The following is a 24539-nucleotide window of genomic DNA, read 5'->3' on the forward strand; positions in this document are numbered from 1 at the left end:
AATATTTTAAAATTTTTTTCTTTAAATAAAATTTTAAAAAAAATTTAGTTACGAGTTTTGAAAAGAATTTTAAATTAAATTTTGAGTTGTGTACTTAGTTATACATTTGAAAAAGAATTTTGAATTTTTTTCTTAAAATTACAATTTCAAAAGAATTTGGTTACCATAATTTTTATTAGAATTTTGAGGGGTGTGTTTGGCACCAACAACGGCTATATCTTTTTATCCTCCTCTCTCCTCATTTGCGATTTAGCTCACATCCCGAACCCACTATCGCTCTCTGCAAAGTTTTGGTTAGGGTTTCTCTCTCTCTCTCTCTATAGAATGGACGGCGAGAACTCCTCCTCCTCTTCCACTTTCTTCACATTCCCAACCAATCCGCCTCCATTCCTCGCCTTCTTCGGCAACGGAACCCCCAATTCAACGTCCTCTCCGTTCTCTTCTCCCCAACGATAGATCCAGCATCGTCCCCCGTCAAATTATGTGAATTCACCATGTCTCTCACTCCATAAACGTTGAAGATTCCCAAAACGGCTTCGAAGAAAGAGAGATTTGAAGAGAAACCTGCACAGAGAAGAGAGGTGAGAAGCCATGGGAGGGCAGGGAAACCCTAGAGAGAGAAACAGAGAGGGGGAGAGAGAGAGGGGGAATGGGGGAGGGGAGAGAGAGACGTTTAGGGGAAAAAAAGTTTAAAACAACGATTGGGAGGAAATCGCTTCTTCCTGCTGTGGCGGCATCCACCCGGATGTCGTCTGCGCTGAGTCGGCGGCTGGGGATTGGGAGGTCACGGAACATGTCCATTTTCGCCACAATTGACAAGGTTAGTAATTTTACATACATAATATGTGCTATATATTTACATATATACATATTAATTGTGCCAAATTTAGTTGTTTGAATTCTCAACTTGTATCTGTAGAATTTGTGTGAAATTCTCGTAGAACATTCTGGTAATCTCGTAAATTCCCTACTCTGAAATTGATTGCACTGTGGTTTCCTTTTCATTGATTTTTTTTTTTCTTTGTTTCTTTGTGTCTGAAATTGATTGCAGTTTGCAAGTATCTTTTTCACCTTTATTTTGAATCCTGCAATCCCAAATCACATTGTTGTTAACCTAAGATAACATGGACATAATAAAAACGGAATAAAAACGATAGTTCATATATATACCGGAAATCTTGAATTACACTTGTTGTTGGTGCCATTGACTGCTCAAAGTTTGACAGGTTCAGCCCTTTGATCCCCACGATGCTGTGTCTTTCTGAGAGTAGATTAACAAATTAATACACCATGGTTTTGTTTTTCCATATCAAATTCTGATAATATTCATCTTTTCAATGAGAAAGCCCCAAAGGGTAATCTATCAACAATAGAAAATTTTCTGTGTTTTACATCCAATTTTTGTTTACATGATGGAAACAATCAAATCACACTAAGTTAGGTAAGCTACCAAATATCATACAAACCAAGCAGATAATGAAGATTTTAGTCTTTCAGTTTAATGGGTGCGTGGCTTGCACCCATTACACAAAGATTCAATTAGAAAACTGGCCCACCAATAAATATTATATCTATATTATGTTGTGGTTTGGCAAAAAAAATTTTAATTGGCTTTTTAGAGTTGAGATTTTTTTTAGTTGGGATTAAAAAGTTTGTTTGGGTTGATTATTTTAGTTTAATGGGCTTGGGGTATAGGCTTTTGAGAATCTAAAATGCTTTTGGTTTACTATGATTATCTCTTTTGTGACTTGAGGAAAAGTTGCAGACTTCAAGGATTGCATTAGGGGGACCAACCTTTCATAATTTGATTTTGGGGAATCCATTTCCTTGAAACCCTAATCTCAACCTTATGTACTTAGTACTAGTTTCCATAAATCCTAATCTCAACATTATGTCCTTTTGTTACATTATTTATTTATACAGCCGGATCTATTTAAAAATAAAAATTAAATCATGTTTCAAAAAAAAATGTATCAAAACTTGACATGGCATGATAATCAAACTTGCTCACCCTAATAATGGAAAATTTCGGTGGATACATATGTAAATATAAGTTGGTGTTAATTTTGCAATTTGATGTTGATGGCAGTGGTTTAATAGGCCCCCATCCTTATCAATAAATATGTGCTATATATTTACATATATACATATTAATTGACACAATTGACGGGGTTAGTAATTTTACATACATAATATGTGCTATATATTTACATATATACATATTAATTGTGCCAAATTTAGTTGTTTGAATTCTCAACTTGTATCTGTAGAATTTGTGTGAAATTCTCGTAGAACATTCTAGTAATCTCGTAATTTCCGATTCTGAAATTGATTGCACTGTGGTTTCCTTTTCATTGAATTTTTTTTTTTCTTTCTTTCTTTGTGTCTGAAGGCAGTTTGCAAGTATCTTTTATCTATGTCTTGGCTGTTTAATTATCAGTCTTAAGTATTTAAGAGCTTGTTTAGTACATGATGTACATCGAATTCTGTTCTTTTATTTTTTTAGCAAGAGAAAAAAAGCTCGAGATATATATATATATTGCATGAGAAGAAGAACATGTTTTGTCCTCTTTTTGATAACCAAGTCTATTTATTTCATCCATGAAAGCCATTGACTTCCATTCTTAAATGAATGATCAAGTTATGTTGGCTTTTATTAGTGGGAGTTTTCAGAGGCCAACTGTTAATGGTGAACTGTGGAAGCGTATGTGCCTTTGTTACTGATCTGTCTGACGTAACTCATGCTGTATTTCCATTTGCATATGAAGTTGGCAACTAAGATGTAGTGACTTGTGACTCCTCCCTCATCCTTGTGTTGTTTCGTAAATAATCCCACATTTGGTACTGCAAAAGTTGCTCAGAATAGCTAATCCCACGTGACCCCTTTACCTACATATGAGGGATTATTTTGTCCTAGGGGTGGGACAGTTAAACCGGGGATAACTCTTTTGCATGTGAATGACTAAAATGCCTTTGCCTGGCTTACACATTCGGGGGTATCTTATCTGCCTAATCCAAACCGAAATCAAACATAGCCGGTGTAAAGTGGTGACTGTGCTCCTTTTTTTGGCACCTTGCTAATATATTTACTTGTCAAAAAAAAAAAGGGAAGAAGAAAGAAATGGGCCGGAGTCTTTAGTGATTTGTTTTTGGTGATGCATCTAGGAGCACAACAGAAGAATCTTTAATGGAGGTGTAGTTTTTATTTTGGAGTCGAAACATTTGATATTGAGCCCTTTTTTGGATTACTATTGTGTTATGTCTTGATATTTTGGAAATTTCTTGTGTCGGCATGTTCGTATCATGCGTAGTTTATGGGCAATAACATGATCTTTACTGGTTTAGATAGTCTAGTTCCTTGAGTTGTTGGAGCTTCTGTATAATGGTGGCCCTAATTTTGTAGGCATCTCTTTTGAAAATGAGACTTTAAACAGTATGGTTTCAAAGCTTGGTCATAAATGGCAATAGTGGACCAGAGTGATGGTCTCTATATTCATTTTAGCAGGGGAATTAGACAACGCATTTGACATCAAAGTTTCTTTGAATCTATTTTATCTGTACATAAATGAAAATTCTCTTTGCATGGAATTAGCTGAATGTCTTTTCTTTCTAGTACAATAAAGCTTGGTTGCAAAACCAAAATGCTGATATTCATAGAAATAAACTTTTCATAAAAAACTGAAAATTGCTCGTAAAATGTTTGGGATGGTTATTATTATTTTGAATTTATTGTCGACAGCAATATAGTCTAAAAAGAACAAAAGGTTATTATTCTTTTAGCCTTATTGTTGAGTTTTTAGAATCCAAAAGCACATGCATAAAAAATTCTCGAATTTCTTTGAGAATAAGTAGATAAGGAGAAGAGGTGAACCAATATCAGAATAACTGGAAGATCTTTTGGAATATTAGTTTCTAATTGCTATGACCTTTATTTTGAATTGTTTTACTTGTGTTAAAATGTTGAGTTCATATGACAACGTTATATTTTGTCTATGATTATTTTATAGTACAAAAGAATATCAGCTTTGAAACTGTTCTAAGTGTGCTTTTGCTGTAATAGCGCTGTTGGAAATTATTTTAATATGCATTAATAAATCTTCTTCTGTGCTTCAAGTGTTCACCTGTCTTTCAAAGTTTTTTTTGCTATTTCCATTGCATTTGTGGCATGTTTACTAGATATTCCTTTTTCGTAGTCTTTTTAAATGTCGTGCTGCAACAAAATTTTGATCCTTGTGCATGATATTGCATTAGAAAGCATTGCAATTTTAGGCTATTTACCTTTGTGGAGATGCTTTTCTTATTTTTGTGTCGATTTTTAATTAAGAATTTGGATTATCTTCTTTATTTTTATTTTGTATATTCTTTTCAATGATGACCAAAATTCTTTCAAACCTGATCGTCTCTTGTACAAACTTTATGAGAAAACAGGATTTTATAACAATGGAAAAAGGAAATGACAATTGCAATTTCATTTTTAACATACGGTTCCCACCATACTTATAAAAGTAGCATGTGCAACCCTCTTCAAATTCTTTTGTCAACAGAATGTTCATTTTTTTGGATGTTGTACCAGTCTCAGTTACCATCCTTGTGCTGTGTCTTGATAGTCTTCTTTTTTTAATCTTCTTTCCAAGAGGATGAAATAATGAATAAGTTGCGCATCTTTTGATTTGTCCTTTGAACTTTTTTTTGATAAATAATTTATCCTTTGAACTTTTCATCCTTGAGATCCCACTTATCTGCTAACTGGGGGTTGAAAAGTTGCATGGCCCATGGTTAGCCAAATTCTCCCCATGATTATTCTTAGATGGATGACGGTGGCATGAATATGCAAGTGGTTATTGGATTAGGAGTTGTTTCTGGATTTTATTTTTTGTTTTGTGGAGATGCATTTTCTTTCTGTGTTTTCTTACTTGTAGAGGATGCCTCATCCTTGCCTCTTTTTTGATCTATTCAATAAATTCTGTTTTTGCTGATCAAAAAAAAAAAAAAAAAGTTGTCATTTGAATTCAGAGGTGGTTGATTGGTTTTGAATGGTATAATTTCTTCTTTTCCTGATGTTTATTGTTTTTTACTCTCCGAGGTGCATTCTTTACAGAAAGCTGTATAGGGTACAAGCTTCAGTTCACAAGTCAAGCTCACTTATAAATGGTGTAGAATTCAATTTATTTGATGAGCTTGCTAAGGCTTGGTTTGGCTTAGTAAGCCATGATTGCTTTGATGGTTTTATTTATATATTTAAGTCTTTATGTGGAATTTTATTTGTACCATTTAAGTAGGAAAAGATTGATGCTACTTTTTGCAGTGAAGCATTGTTGGAGGATAATTTAAGAGCAACCCACCATTTGCCTTGATGAGTTTGGATTATTGAATATTATGCAAGCTGAGTCAGTTTATTATGCTAACTTGTGCTAGATGAAGGTGAAGGTTCCCACTTCATCTAGACTGTAAATGAGATGAAGCCGGCAAAGTACAAGGAGCTTGAGCTTGGTTCAGTAGCATAGGAGCTAGGCTCAATCTCAGCTTAGACTTGTTTTGACAAGTAAAATTCATACAAAGCCGGTTTTTGGAGATAAGCCACTACTAATTCGATATTTCCTGGAGACGTTTCTTTGATTGACTGGAGTGTAGTTTTTGATTCTCTCTTCTTTTTTTCACTTTTTATTTATTTTTTTACAAGATGTAGTTAAGAAGTTTAGCTTTTCTCTGCTTCTCTTTCTTTGGCTTCTTGCTTTGCACTTCAACTTTTCAATGAGAATCTTGAGGGTCCATTTGATTAAGTAAAAAATATGATGGAAAACAAAAGTGATAGATAGTGAAGTGAAAGAAAAGGTGAAAGGAAAATTTATTTTCTCATTTGCATTTGGTTTAATTTTTTGTGAGAAAGTTACAATAGTTGGCTACTTTAATGAGAGAAAAAAGTGACTGTATTTTTTTGTAAAAATCTAGAAGCAAAGTTGCCATTCTGGTGTGGGTTGTATAAGATATTTTACTTTGTTGTATTTTCCACCCTTCTCCTGCTAAACAAATACATGAAATTAAATAGTTGAATTTTTGTTCTCTTTCCCCATCTTCATCCTGTTCAAACTCAGTCTGAGTGATTGTTGTTTCTTCAGCAGTCACTTGCTTTGCTGACATCAACTGTTCGTTTGAAATTATTTTGCAGTGGTATCCCCCTAATGATTGGCTAGTGGGGTCATCCTTGCCCCCTAAATTCAGCCCAACCATTATTGAATCAACACTCAATGAGCTTACCCCAAACAATGTTAGGTGAGTTCATTGTTGCTCCGAGAAGCTCTAACTTACTATATTACTGATACATATGTTATGATTGACACTTCCTTCCCTTTATATATTTGTTTTGTCCAGGACGTACATTTAGTATCGATGATGCAAAATGTCCTTAATTTTGGCATTAGTAAATAGGCTAATGAAGTATCTGTTCAAAAACATGCTAATGAAGCATTTAGACTTCAGTTTACACAGAGCATACAAGATCACTCTGTGCATGCCTTCAATACTTGTTATACATTGCATGTCTGTTTTAGTTATTATTAGAGAGGTCCATTACATGCTATGAACAAATAACAGAGACGGGAGTTCGCAGCTCAGATAAATAAATGATTGCATGTTGTTCTTATATACCTACTTTATTGAAAAGACACATGGAAAATGCTTCATCTTCAGTTGGATCAGAAACTATCTAGAGAGTAATGTGACTAATAAAGTTTCTGAAAGAATTGTTGTCTTTGCGAGTTAAATATCGTAAGTGTCAATATAGTCAATAATAAGACAATTTGCATGTCGCTGTGCATACAGGATCCAAATGCCATTGTTTCAAGTATGCTCATAACATGTGGTTTGGCTGGCATAATATGAAAGCATGTTTAAGGTGAATGTTCATTTATTTCATCTAGAAATTTAGGATGCTAGGAACTATCCAGAAAGGATGGGAAAACTGAAATTTAGGCAATCAACAATGTCTTGCCTTGCTACTTGAAGGTTTGATTTCAGTAGAATATTCAAAAACTTGATTAACGTCTGCTAATTTGTCATTGGATTTTACAGTAATTATGGGTATTGTGAGTGCTCAATTCATCTTTCCCTCCTCTCAATTTAGTACATAGCTAGTGTATTTACTGGTAAAACTTCATTAGTACACTTGCCCAAATGGAAGGTAATGATATTGAGGACATTTCTTTCACTTGGCAATTTTGATGTTGAATAGATGTTTAGACAATAATGAATACTTGTTGACTATGCTCTTATGTCCATTCTTGCCCAACAATTGTTGGGACACTTGCAAAAGTGTTCACCTTTATTGACTCAAGTACGTGCAGTAGTCCAAGGGCATTACTCCTCCTTGTCAAGGAATTTTTATATGGTTATTATTTTAGGTTAAGTATGCTATATAAGTGAATTCACTTTCATTATTGTACATCACATTCCATCCCACATCGTCTAGGTAGGAGAAGTTCCTGGGCTATATAAATGAGTTCATATTCCTTCCAAGTAACAACATGCTTTAAACCCTTGAGGGCCTAGCTCAAAGTAAACAATTGTTATGATTTGAGATGGGTGTTATAGTAGCAGAAGCTGTTAGAATATTTCCTTATTTAGATTAGATTGTGATTGTGATTGTGATTGATTGATTGTGATTCCTTAATCAATCAGTCAATCAATCAATATAAAAGGTGATTCCTTAATCATTGCCTTAGGGCTTCCTTTTGTAATAGTTGATTGATTAATATAAAAGGTGATGATTTCATAATCATCACTCAAGCTTTGTATTCTCTTAAATTATATGGTAGCCAAAACCCTAAAAACCGTCACTCACACAGCCGCTACCACCAACCAGCCATCACCTATCACCACCCATCCTGTATCGCTGGTCCCTGAGTCTCTGTCGGAACCAACCAAGGTCCCATATAGCTGTTTCGACTTCAGCCGAATGCCCCTCTGGCCTAGTCGACCCTTGTGAGGGTTGTCCTAGCCTCTCTTTATGTATTTCGGCTCCTGTGGATGAGTGTTTGTGGGTTGCCCATCTTCTGTTGCCTTAAGTTTCTTTCCCTCTACCTATGTTACACGGAGTCTTTGGAATTTCGAAGGTACCTGTGTCGAGACAACACGGGTACGGGTGCGGGATACGGCTTCTTAGAAACGGATACGGCAGAAGAATCGAAAGAGAAGAGAGCAAGGAGAGAACCTGGCCTTTGACTTCAATCGGTTGCAGATCATCGATCGATCTGTGAAGCTTGATCTGCGAAGTCGATGTACTGTGCTTCGTCGTCTTCCCCTTTGATCTCGATCTCGGACTCTCTTCGTCGTCTTCCCCTTCCGTCGTCTCTGCGAAGTCATTGCTCTACCAACCAATTTTCTAGGTCTTCCCCTTCCGTCGTCTCTGCGAAGCTAACACAATTTTTATTTCTATAGGTCTCTGACTTTTCTTTTTAATATAATTTGAATTATATATAATATAAATTGTATTAATATAATATTATTCATATTATATAATATTATTTATTCAAAAAAATATTATATAATGTAATATATCATAAATAACATAACTTTTATGTTTAAAATTAAAATAATTTATTTTATCATATATAATATAATTTATTTTATGTCTAAAATAATGTTTATAATTTTTATTCATTATTTATTTGTTATTTTTTTAATAAAATTTGTTATTCCTTAAACTTTTTAAGCTCATATTCATATAATAAATATATTTAAAAATAACTATTTAACGTATCTCCGTATCCGTATCCGTATCCTAATTTGGATCCGTATCCACGTATTTTTAATTTTTAATTTTAAAGTGTCCGACCCTTAGATGCACACCCGTACCCGATATCCGCACCCGAGTCCGTGTAACGTAGATTACTGTTAGGAATCTCTCTCTCTCTCTCTCTCTCTCTCTTTTGATAAATACTATTAGGAATCTCTTTCTTTTATTTCTTGATTGATTTGCCGGAAGAATTTAGCTTATGGGTTGATGTATAATTTGGCCTTTTTCCCTATTATGTAATTTTTGCCCGGGATTTCTCCTTGTGTCTCGTTCTGGATTTTATCTATCGGGAAGAGGAAAATTCTCCTTCATTATTCCCCCTTGATATACAACATGAACAAAATAAAGTTGGTTGTCTTAAGGGTGGTCATGTTGAATTCTCAAACTATTTAATCTTGGATTAGAAAACTTAGGCTGTCATTGATTTAGTAGTACTGGAGGGCCAACATCAATCATTATATTCTCCTATGTGTTGGAGGGCTAACAAGAATTTGAATCAAATGGAAATTGATTGGATGGGATTTTGGTGTGCTGAGAAGTTGATGTATAAATGCATAGGAGGACTAGCTCCAACCTTCAAAATCACAATTGAAGAAATAATACCTATTGGGAGCAAATATCAATCATTTTATTCCTCCTTTGTGTCTGCTTAGCAAAATCGTAGAAGAAATAATAATACATATTGGGAGCAACTAGAATGGAAAGAACCCTCCTTGTGTGACTTGACTGCTTAGCAAAATCATAGAAGAAAAAATACATATGAAAGCAAGTCAAATCCAAACAAAAGTATAAAGAAAAATCTTAGCCACAACATATCCAATTTTTTATAGGAAAACTTTTGACTTGAAGGATAGCTAAGGGAGAAGCTTGAAAGAAAAAATCTTCCATTGTATGAAAATTGTGAGTTTTTAATCAACTTTGTTTCCATCTATTAAAAAACTGAGATCTCAAGTGGAAGCAGACACCCAATCTCCAGGGATTTTCATGGCTCGAGCAGTGGCCAACGATTTTGCAAAGTCTAAGGTGGTTTTAACTTGGATTTTGGATGGGATTGGTCTTCAAGTCATCTCATTTATAAATACTCGTTCCATCCCCAACTGTTTGTCAATTTTCAGCATTCATGCCTTTTAGTAGGGTCAATAAATAATGTATTTTTTCCCCTACAAATTGAAAGAAAGAATAAATAAAAAAACATAGATAATTTTTTTGGGATGTTTGGAATAGTTAAATTGGACCAGCAATTTTGTATGGGAGGAGAATTAAACTAGTTGTAACCAAAATAAATTTGTCAAATAAGAGAAGCATCCATATTCGCTTGCACTATCAATAGATTAATATGCGTTTTACATCACTTTAATACATTTCAAGTTTGTTTTGGTGATTTCCTAGTCAATGGTGGATCGCGTTTAATTTGTGGTGAATTCATAGAGTATCATGGATGCTTGATACTCTACCAACCATTCAGGAACAAACATCACCGATTTCTAGTGGTATAAGAAACACGCTAACAAGTTTTAGGATTCAACACCTAAGGCATATGAACTGGGTTAGGGTTGGGTTGCTTCTTTTTTTTTTTTCCCTTACTAATGGTGAATTGGTTGGCTACGGGGTCCTGTGGTTTTTGTACATTTTGATTTTCGACAGGAAGAAGCAAAAAAGAAAAGAAAAAGGGAATCCTTTTGTGTGTCTAATTGATTATTATATTGATTGCAGAATTGATTGGCATAAAGCAAATGTGTACTGGTTTAATTGAATAAAATGAACAATTCATAATCTCTGTCATGTTATGTTATCAATCCTAAGCAAATTCTTTTCCATTTTGAGGGCTAAATCTCCTCTAGACCTTATTCAAGTGCCAAACAACATTTTAAGTGTGAATCATTAGCACTTTATCGGAATCACTAAGTCTTTAGCATTGTCAAATTAATTTTTGATTTGAAATGTTACTGCAGTAGTCGTTTGACCAAAAGATGTGAAATAAAACCCTGTTTATAGATGAGGGCTTATTAGGGTTATATTTTAAGCCTGGCTAAGAAAGATTTATACAAGTCAACTAAAATTTGGGATATACGTAGATCATGGGATATACGTAGATCATGGGATATACGTAGATTTATACGTAGATTTTGATCCCTAGGAATGGCACTGTATAGTTACCAAAAAGCATGACATTTTGCATTTCAATTGTAGGAAACTTTCACCAGAGTAAATGTTCCCATAGAGTGGCTGCGATGATTTTTTCCACGGCGAAGCATGGCTGGCATTAAGGGCGATACATGTTAGATTAGCACAATGTAAGAATAGAGTGTCCGTGTCGTGTCCGTGTCATGTCCCGTGTCTGTGTCCGTGCTACATTTTGCCTCTGTCAGATGGCGTGTTTTATGCCAAAGTTTGTGTTAAGAGTTGTTGGACTCCAGTTGCTGGTCTAGAGTGAGCAAGTGAGGATGTAGTTTAAGAAGTGTGTCCTTAATGCCTCTTTTGTTGTCTATGGAAGGAGAGGTATAGGACTTCATTTCAAGGAGTGAGGTGTTTGTGACCATGAAAGCATTTTTTTCCCTTCTTTTAAGCAGTTTATTTGTGCGGCCTATAGGGTTTGCTGCAATCATTGGACTTTTTTGGTCAATTCTAAAGATATTTTTTGTGTGTCATTTTTGCTTCTCTGCATGTACTCCGGTTTGCACCCTGTTGAAGCTCTTTTGGATTTTTCTTATTTACAAAACTATGTATATTTTTTGTTGGCTCTTCATGAGACTCATTGCCTTTTACGATTTTCAATAAAAAATGATCTTCTTAAAGTTGTAGATTGCTGTTTATTCTTCCATCCTTGGTCCATGCAAGGTAATACGGGACATTGGGACGTATATCACCTAAGTATGCATCTCTAAAAGTTCCCAACATGGTTTATTCAACAGGGAATGATCTCACAAGGTTGGATCTTCCTGTTTAAATTAAACTACGTAAAAATGTTTTTACTTCTCTTGTCACCCTGTTCAAACTGCGTAAAAATGTTTTTACTACTCTTATCACTCCTTCCGTTTTTGAGAGACGCAACTAGTTGTTTTCTGAAAGTCAACATTGTAGATCCATTATAATTTGAATTGAGATTTTTTGGCATGGCAGTAAATGCAGTAGTTTTGACTATTAAGTTTCATACATTGTCAGTCTTGTACTCTTGTTATGTTCTTTCGAGGCTGGCTATTATTTGGGATCAATATTTATGCATCAAGTGGCATACCATGTCCATTGAAGGTATGCAAGGAACTAGTTATGTCCTAAGGCATAAACATTTTTTCATTAAAATGAAGGCCATAAACATAAGAATAGTGCGAATGTTGCTGCTAACTATAACATGTGTTTTGATTCATTCCAATATAGGAAGTGAATGCTTGGTAATAATGTATAAACTTGTTTCTAGATGATAGAATTTCCTGATCATTATCTTTGTTAGTAATTGATGCATATCTACTTATTTTTCATTTTACGTTAGAATTGCAAGCTGGATTCATATGTTCGTTATTAATCTGTTACCCAATTATTTATTTTGCAGAAAGCAATCTGCAAGGACCCAACTGATTCAAAGGTTAGTATTGAACTACTCCTTTTCATGTATCATTTGTTAATGTGTTAATTTTTTTAGAACTTTTTTTTTTTGAGTCTATAATCTGTATTTTCTTTCTGAAGGCACTAGGGGAAGAAAAGGAGATAATATATTGAATTTTATTTAATATATATTTATTTATTTTCTAAAAAATGGAGAGTTGTTTCAACAATGACGTAATAGTCATATAAGCACTGTTGACTGGAAGTTGTTTTCTCATCCGTCAATAATATGAATCTTATGATTCCAACGTTTATTGTAATCCTTTTCCTACATCCTATGTTTGAGTTGTTAGTTGGATGATATGTGGTTGTACTCATTAATTGGGAGGGTCATGTCCTGTTGGAGTTCATGCTGCTGTAGTTGTGCAGACTGAAAGGCTAGCATTGTGTTTCATTCTTCAGGGAAAACAAATTTTTTTGCAATATGGTGTTTGTATTGGACATGAATGCCATTTTTCTTCTTCGTCTTCTTCTTTTATCAAGGTGGTTGTGTTCAACACCATTTTGTAATGGATATTGACATGCCATTGTGTCCTTGATATGTGTTTCATGTTGCAATATTTATCACATTCTAACATCTCACGTACGTAGATGCCTAAACCTCAGGCCTAGGTTTAATTATAGACCAATAGGCATGGTCAGAATTTCATATGTGGTGGTGTAGTATGTTTGTTCCTTAGGATTGATTGACATTTGTCATAGATTGGATATATTGATGCTTCTAGTTTCGTACAATCTATAATACACTATGCTGAATGTTTTCTTTTCTTCTGCTTTTCTTATATATCTGATGTAGGAAGTTCCACCGCTCGATGTACCAGAACTTTTGGCATATTTAGTTAGGCAATCTGGGCCATTCTTGGATCAAATTGGTGTTAGAAGAGGTAAGCAATTCTCTTGAGTTTTGATTTTGATCTTATAATGAAGTGATCAATAAAGGTATATATATATATATATATATAGAAATACACATAGTTTAGTTCCTATTAATGGGGTTCTAGGTACAGAGCTGACCTTTAATCATTATGTACAAAGTTGCTGCCTTGTATTCACACTCACTACTTCAAGGTTATTAGGCCTGCATTTAAAACCACTAAACCAATTGTCCCCTTTAAAGTACACCCACTTCAGTCCCAATTAGTGGAATATGTATATATGTTTGTCAGGATAATTTGTATTGAGGATGATTGATGTAGTTTCATATATGTCATGTGACAAAATCTTTGCTTCACAACTTTAGATGGTCCTTTAGATAAGCTTTACTGCACCAATTGAAACTAGTTTGGCAGAAGTAAAATTCAGGACTGCAGCCTTATGTAATACAGATGCCTTACAATTGAAGTTATCAGAAATGTGCTACAAATTTGAACACCAGAACTACTTTACAAAATGGTTTTTTTCTTTATCAATGTATGATTGTCTGCTTTTTGCTATATTCTAGAACTATCTGATGCTTTAAGAAAATTAACGATGTGGATTTGATATATAGAAAGATTCAGGGGAATAACTGACCTGTTTGGGTTATGTGAGTTCACAGGTATTAGATAAGCATGCAACAAGTATCAAAACTTGAATTTTTTTATCTAGAATTGTCTTTGAGGGTCCGTTTGGGGTTGCTAGACCTATTTGAAGGTGCTTATTTAGGTACACTGACAAAATCAGCTGGGAATGTGTTAGGCAAAGGTTGTTTAAAAAGTGCTACAATTGGGTCACATATAGAATTATAACTTTTGCCAGGGGCCAAGTTTTAAAGTTAATATACTACAATGCAAGTATTTTTTTTAATTTTTTTTTGTTGATAAATTCTTTTTTTGTTGTTGATAAATTCAATGCAAGTACCAGTGGGCCCAAAACAACCAATAAGCTAAGAGGCATGATTGGATGTTTTTCTGAAAAAAGCTAACTTTTTGTTTAATTTGAAGTAGATCCACTTTAACCAAATGCCACAAATGGAGTTATCTTGGTTCTAGTGTGGTTTGACATGGAAAATTTTAAATTGTTCCAATTGACAATATGGAAGCAGCGTGTCATTTGGAGGTCTGAAGGGCTGTTCTTATATTAAGTATTCCACATGCTATTTGTAGTATTTGGTTTATTTTCAAGGAATAGTTCCATGGTTTATAGCATATAATCTCTATCACTTAATTATTAACAAAAATGTTAGGACAACTAACAAGCGTACCAACTAGACAAAATATTTGGTGAATCCCATACCAAGTGGTGGGACCTATGTACAAGCGCTCTGTTGGTATTTTTTTTTTTTAAGTGTTTCTAGCATTTTGGTATTATTGATAGTTCAGATGTTTCTTATACTCCAATGTACTGAACTCAGACTAATCATGGTTACTTGGGTTGAGGATGGCAACATGGTTCCTCTTGCGTATGGTTGTTCTTAGAGTACACACACACATATATATATATATGTACATATATATTTTTTTCAAAGTTAGAATAACTATGTCCTTTCTCATGGTCTCAATTCTCATTTTTTTTTTTTGGGTGTGTTTTTCTTCTTTCCTTGAGGCACCTATAACTTCGTTTCTGTTATTCCTTCTTGACAATATTTTCTGGCTTCGTTGCTACTCTTAAACCATCCTGTGCTCCTTCACCTCATATTGTCTATGCTTCATGCCTACTTGTAGCTCTAGAGAAATGTAGCACCTCATATTGTCTATGCTTCGTGCTACTTATAGCTTTAGAGAAATGTAGTCATTTCTTATTGTTGTGCCCCCGCCCCCCCCTGTCTGTGTCTGTGTCTATATCCTCATTTTTACATTTGCTTTTTATTGTCATCCAACATTTTGTACGGTATAGCATATGCCATGCAGCCGTCTTATGGAGATTTTCCAGGGAATACCTCAAACACCTTGCGAAGGACCAATAGAAGTTGTGGAAACTTACGGAACTAGCACGGGACTCCCGGTTTGAAAACTAAGACAAAAAAGACACCTTTTTCACACTTAAGCTTGAAAATAGTCCATTAGGGGCCAAAATCGTGTAACAGTCACGAGAAGGCCCACGGAATACCTCGAACACCTTGGGCAGGACCAATGTAAGTTGTGGAAACTTATGGAACTGGCAAGAGATTCCGGTTTGAAAACTAAGTCAAAAAATGTAATTTTTTCACACTTAAGGTTGAAAATAGGCCATCGGAGGCTAAAATTGTGTAACAGTCATGAGAAGGGCCGGGGAACACCTCATAGGAACTAGCGAGGGACTCCCGATTTGAAAAATAAGTCCAAAAAGGTAATTTTCTCAGACTTAATTGTGAAAATTGGCCATCAGGGGGCCAAAATCGTGTAATAGCCACGAGAAGGCCCATGGAACACATCAAACAACTTGGGAGGGACCAATGTAGGTTGTGGAAACTTACGGAACTAGCACGGGACTTCCGGTTTGAAAACTAATTTGAAAAAGACATTTTTCTCACACTTAAGCTACAAAATAGGCCATCGGGGACCAAAATCGTGTGACAGTCACGAGTAGGCCCAATGAACGCCTTGAACACCTTGGGAGGGACCAATGTAAGTTGTGAAAACTTACAGAACTAGCACGGGACTTCCGGTTTGAAAACAATGTAGCAATCACGAGAGTGTCCGAGGAATACCTCAAACACCTCAGGAGAGACCATTGCAAGTTGTGGAAACTTACGGAACTTCAGCGGGACTCCCGACTTGAAAACGAAGCCAAAAAATGCACTTTTTTTCACACTTAATCCTGAAAATAGGCCATCGAGGGCCAAAATTGTGTAACAGTCACGAGAAGGCCCGGGGAACACCTCACACCTCGAGAGCGACCAATGTAAGTTGTGGGAACTCACCGAACTAGCATGGGGCTCCCGGTTTGAAAACTATGTCGGAAAAGTCACTTTTTTCACACTTGAGCTTAAAAATAGGACATCGGGAGCCAAAACCGTGTAACAGTCACGGGAAGGCCCAGGAAACGCATCAAAACACCTCGGGAAGGACCAATAGAAGTTGTGGAAACTTACGGAACTAGCACGGGACTTCCGGTTTGAAATCTAAGTAAAAAAAATGCACATTTTTTCACACTTAGGCTTGAAAATAGACCATCAGTGGCCAAATTCGTGTAACAGTCACGAGAAGGCCCAAGCAACACCTCAAACACCTCGGGGGGACCAATGCAGGTTGTGAAAATTTACGGAACTTGCGCGGGACTCCTCGTTTCAAAACTAAGTAAAAAATGGCACTTCTTTCACACTTAATCTTGAAAATAGGCCATCAGGGGGCCAAAATTGTGTAACAGTCACGAGAACCCTAGCGAAACCCCTCAAACACCTCTGGAGGGACGAATATAAGTGGTAGAAATTTACAGAACAAGCACGGGAGTCCCGGTTTGAAAACTAAGTGGAAAAAGACACTTTTTTCAAACTTAAGTTCGAAAATGGGCCATCAGGGGGCCAAAATCGCGTAACGGTCACGAGAAGTCGTGGGGAACACGTCAAACACCTCGGTAGGGACCAATGTAAGTTGTGCAAACTTACGGAACTGGCACAGGACTCCCGGCTTGAAAACTAAGTCAAAAAATGCATTTTTTTCACACTTAAGGTTAGAAATAAGCCATCGGGGGCCAAAATCTTGTAGCATTCAGTAGAACACCCGGGGAACACCTTGGGAGGGATCAATGTATGTTATTGAAACTTACAGAACTAGCACGGGACTGCCGGTTTGAAAACTAAGCCGAAAAAGGCACGTTTCTCACACTTAAGCTTGAAAATTGGCCATCAGGGGGCCAAAATCGTGTAATAGCCACGAGAAGGCCCATGGAACACATCAAACAACTTGGGAGGGACCAATGTAGGTTGTGGAAACTTACGGAACTAGCACGGGACTTCCGGTTTGAAAACTAATTTGAAAAAGACATTTTTCTCACACTTAAGCTACAAAATAGGCCATCGGGGACCAAAATCGTGTAACAGTCACGAGTAGGCCCAATGAACGCCTTGAATACCTTGGGAGGGACCAATGTAAGTTGTGAAAACTTACAGAACTAGCACGGGACTTCCGGTTTGAAAACAATGTAGCAATCACGAGAATGTCCGAGGAATACCTCAAACACCTCAGGAGAGACCATTGCAAGTTGTGGAAACTTATGGAACTTCAACGGGACTCCCGACTTGAAAACGAAGCCAAAAAATGCACTTTTTTTCACACTTAATCCTGAAAATAGGCCATCGGGGGCGAAAATTGTGTAACAGTCACGAGAAGGCCCGGGGCTCGAGAGCGACCAATGTAAGTTGTGGGAACTCACCAAACTAGCATGGGGCTCCCGGTTTGAAAACTATGTCGGAAAAGTCACTTTTTTCACACTTGAGCTTAAAAATAGGACATCGGGAGCCAAAACCGTGTAACAGTCACGGGAAGGCCCAGGAAACGCATCAAAACACCTCGGGAAGGACCAATAGAAGTTGTGGAAACTTACGGAACTAGCACGGGACTTCCGGTTTGAAATCTAAGTAAAAAAAAATGCACATTTTTTCACACTTAGGCTTGAAAATAGACCATCAGTGGCCAAATTCGTGTAACAGTCACGAGAAGGCCCAAGCAACACCTCAAACACCTCGGGGGGACCAATGCAGGTTGTGAAAATTTACGGAACTTGCGCGGGACTCCTCGTTTCAAAACTAAGTCAAAAATGGCACTTCTTTAACACTTAATCTTGAAAATAGGCCATCAGGGGGCCAAAATTGTGTGACAGTCACGAGAACCCTAGCGAAACCCCTCAAACACCTCTAGAGGGACGAATATAAGTGGTAGAAATTTACAGAACTAGCACGGGAGTCCCGGTTTGAAAACTAAGTGGAAAAAGACATTTTTTTCAAACTTAAGTTCGAAAATAGGCCATCAGGGGGCCAAAATCGCGTAACGGTCACGAGAAGTCGTGGGGAACACGTCAAACACCTCGGTAGGGACCAATGTAAGTTGTGCAAACTTACGGAACTGGCACAGGACTCCCGGCTTGAAAACTAAGTCAAAAAATGCATTTTTTTCACACTTAAGGTTAGAAATAAGCCATCGGGGGCCAAAATCTTGTAGCATTCAGTAGAACACCCGGGGAACACCTTGGGAGGGATCAATGTATGTTATTGAAACTTACAGAACTAGCACGGGACTGCCGGTTTGAAAACTAAGCCGAAAAAGGCACGTTTCTCACACTTAAGCTTGAAAATTGGCCATCAGGGGGCCAAAATCGTGTAATAGCCACGAGAAGGCCCATGGAACACATCAAACAACTTGGGAGGGACCAATGTAGGTTGTGGAAACTTACGGAACTAGCACGGGACTTCCGGTTTGAAAACTAATTTGAAAAAGACATTTTTCTCACACTTAAGCTATAAAATAGGCCATCGGAGACCAAAATCGTGTGACAGTCACGAGTAGGCCCAATGAATGCCTTGAACACCTTGGGAGGGACCAATGTAAGTTGTGAAACTTACAGAACTAGCACGGGACTTCCGGTTTGAAAACAATGTAGCAATCACGAGAATGTCCGAGGAATACCTCAAACACCTCAGGAGAGACCATTGCAAGTTGTGGAAACTTACGGAACTTCAACGGGACTCCCGACTTGAAAACGAAGCCAAAAAATGCACTTTTTTTCACACTTAATCCTGAAAATAGGCCATTGAGGGCCAAAATTGTGTAACAGTCACTAGAAGGCCCGGGGCTCGAGAGCGACCAATGTAAGTTGTGGGAACTCACCGAACTAGCATGGGGCTCCCGGTTTGAAAACTATGTCGGAAAAGTCACTTTTTCACACTTGAGCTTAAAAATAGGACATCGGGAGCCAAAACCGTGTAACAGTCACGGGAAGGCCCAGGAAACGCATCAAAACACCTCGGGAAGGACCAATAGAAGTTGTGGAAACTTACGGAACTAGCACGGGACTTCCGGTTTGAAATCTAAGTAAAAAAAATGCACATTTTTTCACACTTAGGCTTGAAAATAGACCATCAGTGGCCAAATTCGTGTAACAGTCACGAGAAGGCCCAAGCAACACCTCAAACACCTCGGGGCGACCAATGCAGGTTGTGAAAATTTACGGAACTTGCGCGGGACTCCTCGTTTCAAAACTAAGTCAAAAATGGCACTTCTTTCGCACTTAATCTTGAAAATAGGCCATCAGGGGGCCAAAATTGTGTAACAGTCACGAGAACCTTAGCGAAACCCCTCAAACACCTCTAGAGGGACGAATATAAGTGGTAGAAATTTACAGAACTAGCACGGGAGTCCTGGTTTGAAAACTAAGTGGAAAAAGACACTTTTTTCAAACTTAAGTTCGAAAATAGGCCATCAGGGGGCCAAAATCGCGTAACGGTCACGAGAAGTCGTGGGGAACACGTCAAACACCTCGGTAGGGACCAATGTAAGTTGTGCAAACTAACGGAACTGGCACAAGACTCCCGGCTTGAAAACTAAGTCAAATAATGCATTTTTTTCACACTTAAGGTTAGAAATAAGCCATCGGGGGCCAAAATCTTGTAGCATTCAGTAGAACACCCGGGGAACACCTTGGGAGGGATCAATGTATGTTATTGAAACTTACAGAACTAGCACGGGACTGCCGGTTTGAAAACTAAGCCGAAAAAGGTACGTTTCTCACACTTAAGCTTGAAAATTGGCCATCAGGGGGCCAAAATCGTGTAATAGCCACGAGAAGGACCATGGAACACATCAAACAACTTGGGAGGGACCAATGTAGGTTGTGGAAACTTACGGAACTAGCACGGGACTTCCGGTTTGAAAACTAATTTGAAAAAGACATTTTTCTCACACTTAAGCTACAAAATAGGCCATCGGGGACCAAAATCGTGTAACAGTCACGAGTAGGCCCAATGAACGCCTTGAACACCTTGGGAGGGACCAATGTAAGTTGTGAAAACTTACAGAACTAGCACGGGACTTCCGGTTTGAAAACAATGTAGCAATCACGAGAATGTCCGAGGAATACCTCAAACACCTCAGGAGAGACCATTGCAAGTTGTGGAAACTTACGGAACTTCAGCGGGACTCCCGACTTGAAAACGAAGCCAAAAAATGCACTTTTTTTCACACTTAATCCTGAAAATAGGCCATCGAGGGCCAAAATTGTGTAACAATCACGAGAAGGCCCGGGGAACACCTCACACCTCGAGAGCGACCAATGTAAGTTGTGGGAACTCACCGAACTAGCATGGGGCTCCCGGTTTGAAAACTATGTCGGAAAAGTCACTTTTTTCACACTTGAGCTTAAAAATAGGACATCGGGAGCCAAAACCGTGTAGCAGTCACGGGAAGGCCCAGGAAACGCATCAAAACACCTCGGGAAGGACCAATAGAAGTTGTGGAAACTTACGGAACTAGCACGGGACTTCCGGTTTGAAATCTAAGTAAAAAAAATGCACATTTTTTCACACTTAGGCTTGAAAATAGACCATCAGTGGCCAAATTCGTGTAACAGTCACGAGAAGGCCCAAGCAACACCTCAAACACCTCGGGGGGACCAATGCAGGTTGTGAAAATTTACGGAACTTGCGCGGGACTCCTCGTTTCAAAACTAAGTCAAAAATTGCACTTCTTTCACACTTAATCTTGAAAATAGGCCATCAGGGGGCCAAAATTGTGTAACAGTCACGAGAACCCTAGCGAAACCCCTCAAACACCTCTAGAGGGACGAATATAAGTGGTAGAAATTTACAGAACTAGCACGGGAGTCCCGGTTTGAAAACTAAGTGGAAAAAGACACTTTTTTCAAACTTAAGTTCGAAAATAGGCCATCAGGGGGCCAAAATCGCGTAACGGTCACGAGAAGTCGTGGGGAACACGTCAAACACCTCGGTAGGGACCAATGTAAGTTGTGCAAACTAACGGAACTGGCACAGGACTCCCGGCTTGAAAACTAAGTCAAAAAATGCATTTTTTTCACACTTAAGGTTAGAAATAAGCCATCGGGGGCCAAAATCTTGTAGCATTCAGTAGAACACCCGGGGAACACCTTGGGAGGGATCAATGTATGTTATTGAAACTTACAGAACTAGCACGGGACTGCCGGTTTGAAAACTAAGCCGAAAAAGGCACGTTTCTCACACTTAAGCTTGAAAATTGGCCATCAGGGGGCCAAAATCGTGTAATAGCCACGAGAAGGCCCATGGAACACATCAAACAACTTGGGAGGGACCAATGTAGGTTGTGGAAACTTACGGAACTAGCACGGGACTTCCGGTTTGAAAACTAATTTGAAAAAGACATTTTTCTCACACTAAAGCTACAAAATAGGCCATCGGGGACCAAAATCGTGTGACAGTCACGAGTAGGCCCAATGAACGCCTTGAACACCTTGGGAGGGACCAATGTAAGTTGTGAAAACTTACAGAACTAGCACGGGACTTCCGGTTTGAAAACAATGTAGCAATCACGAGAGTGTCCGAGGAATACCTCAAACACCTCAGGAGAGACCATTGCAAGTTGTGGAAACTTACGGAACTTCAACGGGACTCCCGACTTGAAAACGAAGCCAAAAAATGCACTTTTTTTCACACATAATCCTGAAAATAGGCCATCGAGGGCCAAAATTGTGTAACAGTCACGAGAAGGCCCGGGGCTCGAGAGCGACCAATGTAAGTTGTGGGAACTCACCGAACTAGCATGGGGCTCCCGGTTTGAAAACTATGTCGGAAAAGTCACTTTTTTCACACTTGAGCTTAAAAATAGGACATCGGGAGCCAAAACCGTGTAACAGTCACGGGAAGGCCCAGGAAACGCATCAAAACACCTCGGGAAGGACCAATAGAAGTTGTGGAAACTTACGGAACTAGCACGGGACTTCCGGTTTGAAATCTAAGTAAAAAAAATGCACATTTTTTCACACTTAGGCTTGAAAATAGACCATCAGTGGCCAAATTCGTGTAACAGTCACGAGAAGGCCCAAGCAACACCTCAAACACCTCGGGGGGACCAATGCAGGTTGTGAAAATTTACGGAACTTGCGCGGGACTCCTCGTTTCAAAACTAAGTCAAAAATTGCATTTCTTTCACGCTTAATCTTGAAAATAGGCCATCAGGGGGCCAAAATTGTGTAACAGTCACGAGAACCCTAGCGAAACCCCTCAAACACCTCTAGAGGGACGAATATAAGTGGTAGAAAGTTACAGAACTAGCACGGGAGTCCCGGTTTGAAAACTAAGTGGAAAAAGACACTTTTTTCAAACTTAAGTTCGAAAATAGGCCATCAGGGGGCCAAAATCGCGTAACGGTCACGAGAAGTCGTGGGGAACACGTCAAACACCTCGGTAGGGACCAATGTAAGTTGTGCAAACTTACGGAACTGGCACAGGACTCCCGGCTTGAAAACTAAGTCAAAAAATGCATTTTTTTCACACTTAAGGTTAGAAATAAGCCATCGGGGGCCAAAATCTTGTAGCATTCAGTAGAACACCCGGGGAACACCTTGGGAGGGATCAATGTATGTTATTGAAACTTACAGAACTAGCACGGGACTGCCGGTTTGAAAACTAAGCCGAAAAAGGCACGTTTCTCACACTTAAGCTTGAAAATTGGCCATCAGGGGGCCAAAATCGTGTAATAGCCACGAGAAGGCCCATGGAACACATCAAACAACTTGGGAGGGACCAATGTAGGTTGTGGAAACTTACGGAACTAGCACGGGACTTCCGGTTTGAAAACTAATTTGAAAAAGACATTTTTCTCACACTTAAGCTACAAAATAGGCCATCGGGGACCAAAATCGTGTAACAGTCACGAGTAGGCCCAATGAACGCCTTGAACACCTTGGGAGGGACCAATGTAAGTTGTGAAAACTTACAGAACTAGCACGGGACTTCCGGTTTGAAAACAATGTAGCAATCACGAGAATGTCCGAGGAATACCTCAAACACCTCAGGAGAGACCATTGCAAGTTGTGGAAACTTACGGAACTTCAGCGGGACTCCCGACTTGAAAACGAAGCCAAAAAATGCACTTTTTTTCACACTTAATCCTGAAAATAGGCCATCGAGGGCCAAAATTGTGTAACAATCACGAGAAGGCCCGGGGAACACCTCACACCTCGAGAGCGACCAATGTAAGTTGTGGGAACTCACCGAACTAGCATGGGGCTCCCGGTTTGAAAACTATGTCGGAAAAGTCACTTTTTTAACACTTGAGCTTAAAAATAGGACATCGGGAGCCAAAACCGTGTAGCAGTCACGGGAAGGCCCAGGAAACGCATCAAAACACCTCGGGAAGGACCAATAGAAGTTGTGGAAACTTACGGAACTAGCACGGGACTTCCGGTTTGAAATCTAAGTAAAAAAAATGCACATTTTTTCACACTTAGGCTTGAAAATAGACCATCAGTGGCCAAATTCGTGTAACAGTCACGAGAAGGCCCAAGCAACACCTCAAACACCTCGGGGGGACCAATGCAGGTTGTGAAAATTTACGGAACTTGCGCGGGACTCCTCGTTTCAAAACTAAGTCAAAAATGGCACCTCTTTCACACTTAATCTTGAAAATTGGCCATTAGGGGGCCAAAATTGTGTAACAGTCACGAGAACCCTAGCGAAACCCCTCAAACACCTCTAGAGGGACGAATATAAGTGGTAGAAATTTACAGAACTAGCACGGGATTCCTGGTTTGAAAACTAAGTGGAAAAAGACACTTTTTTCAAACTTAAGTTCGAAAATAGGCCATCAGGGGGCCAAAATCGCGTAACGGTCACGAGAAGTCGTGGGGAACACGTCAAACACCTCGGTAGGGACCAATGTAAGTTGTGCAAACTAACGGAACTGGCCCAGGACTCTCGGCTTGAAAACTAAGTCAAAAAATGCATTTTTTTCACACTTAAGGTTAGAAATAAGCCATCGGGGGCCAAAATCTTGTAGCATTCAGTAGAACACCCGGGGAACACCTTAGGAGGGATCAATGTATGTTATTGAAACTTACAGAACTAGCACGGGACTGCCGGTTTGAAAACTAAGCCGAAAAAGGCACGTTTCTCACACTTAAGCTTGAAAATTGGCCACCAGGGGGCCAAAATCGTGTAATACCACGAGAAGGCCCATGGAACACATCAAACAACTTGGGAGGGACCAATGTAGGTTGTGGAAACTTACGGAACTAGCACGGGACTTCCGGTTTGAAAACAAAT

General features: G+C 38.5%; 1 protein-coding gene across 1 annotated transcript in view; it reads left to right on the plus strand.

Annotated features, from left to right (window-relative positions):
* The first annotated feature begins 244 nt into the window (after positions 1–244).
* LOC114311664 (uncharacterized) overlaps positions 245–24539 on the plus strand; it is a 58027-nt gene continuing 33732 nt past the window's right edge. The window contains exons 1-3 of the mRNA XM_082873930.1: positions 245–820; positions 12339–12371; positions 13188–13275. Coding sequence (XP_082730056.1) covers positions 650–820; positions 12339–12371; positions 13188–13275 — 292 coding nt within the window. The 5' untranslated portion in view covers positions 245–649. The remainder of the gene's footprint in view (positions 821–12338; positions 12372–13187; positions 13276–24539) is intronic.

Source organism: Camellia sinensis, chromosome 6 (genome assembly GCF_055761805.1).
Source record: "Camellia sinensis isolate YWXY chromosome 6, ASM5576180v1, whole genome shotgun sequence".
NCBI classification, from domain to species: domain Eukaryota; kingdom Viridiplantae; phylum Streptophyta; class Magnoliopsida; order Ericales; family Theaceae; genus Camellia; species Camellia sinensis.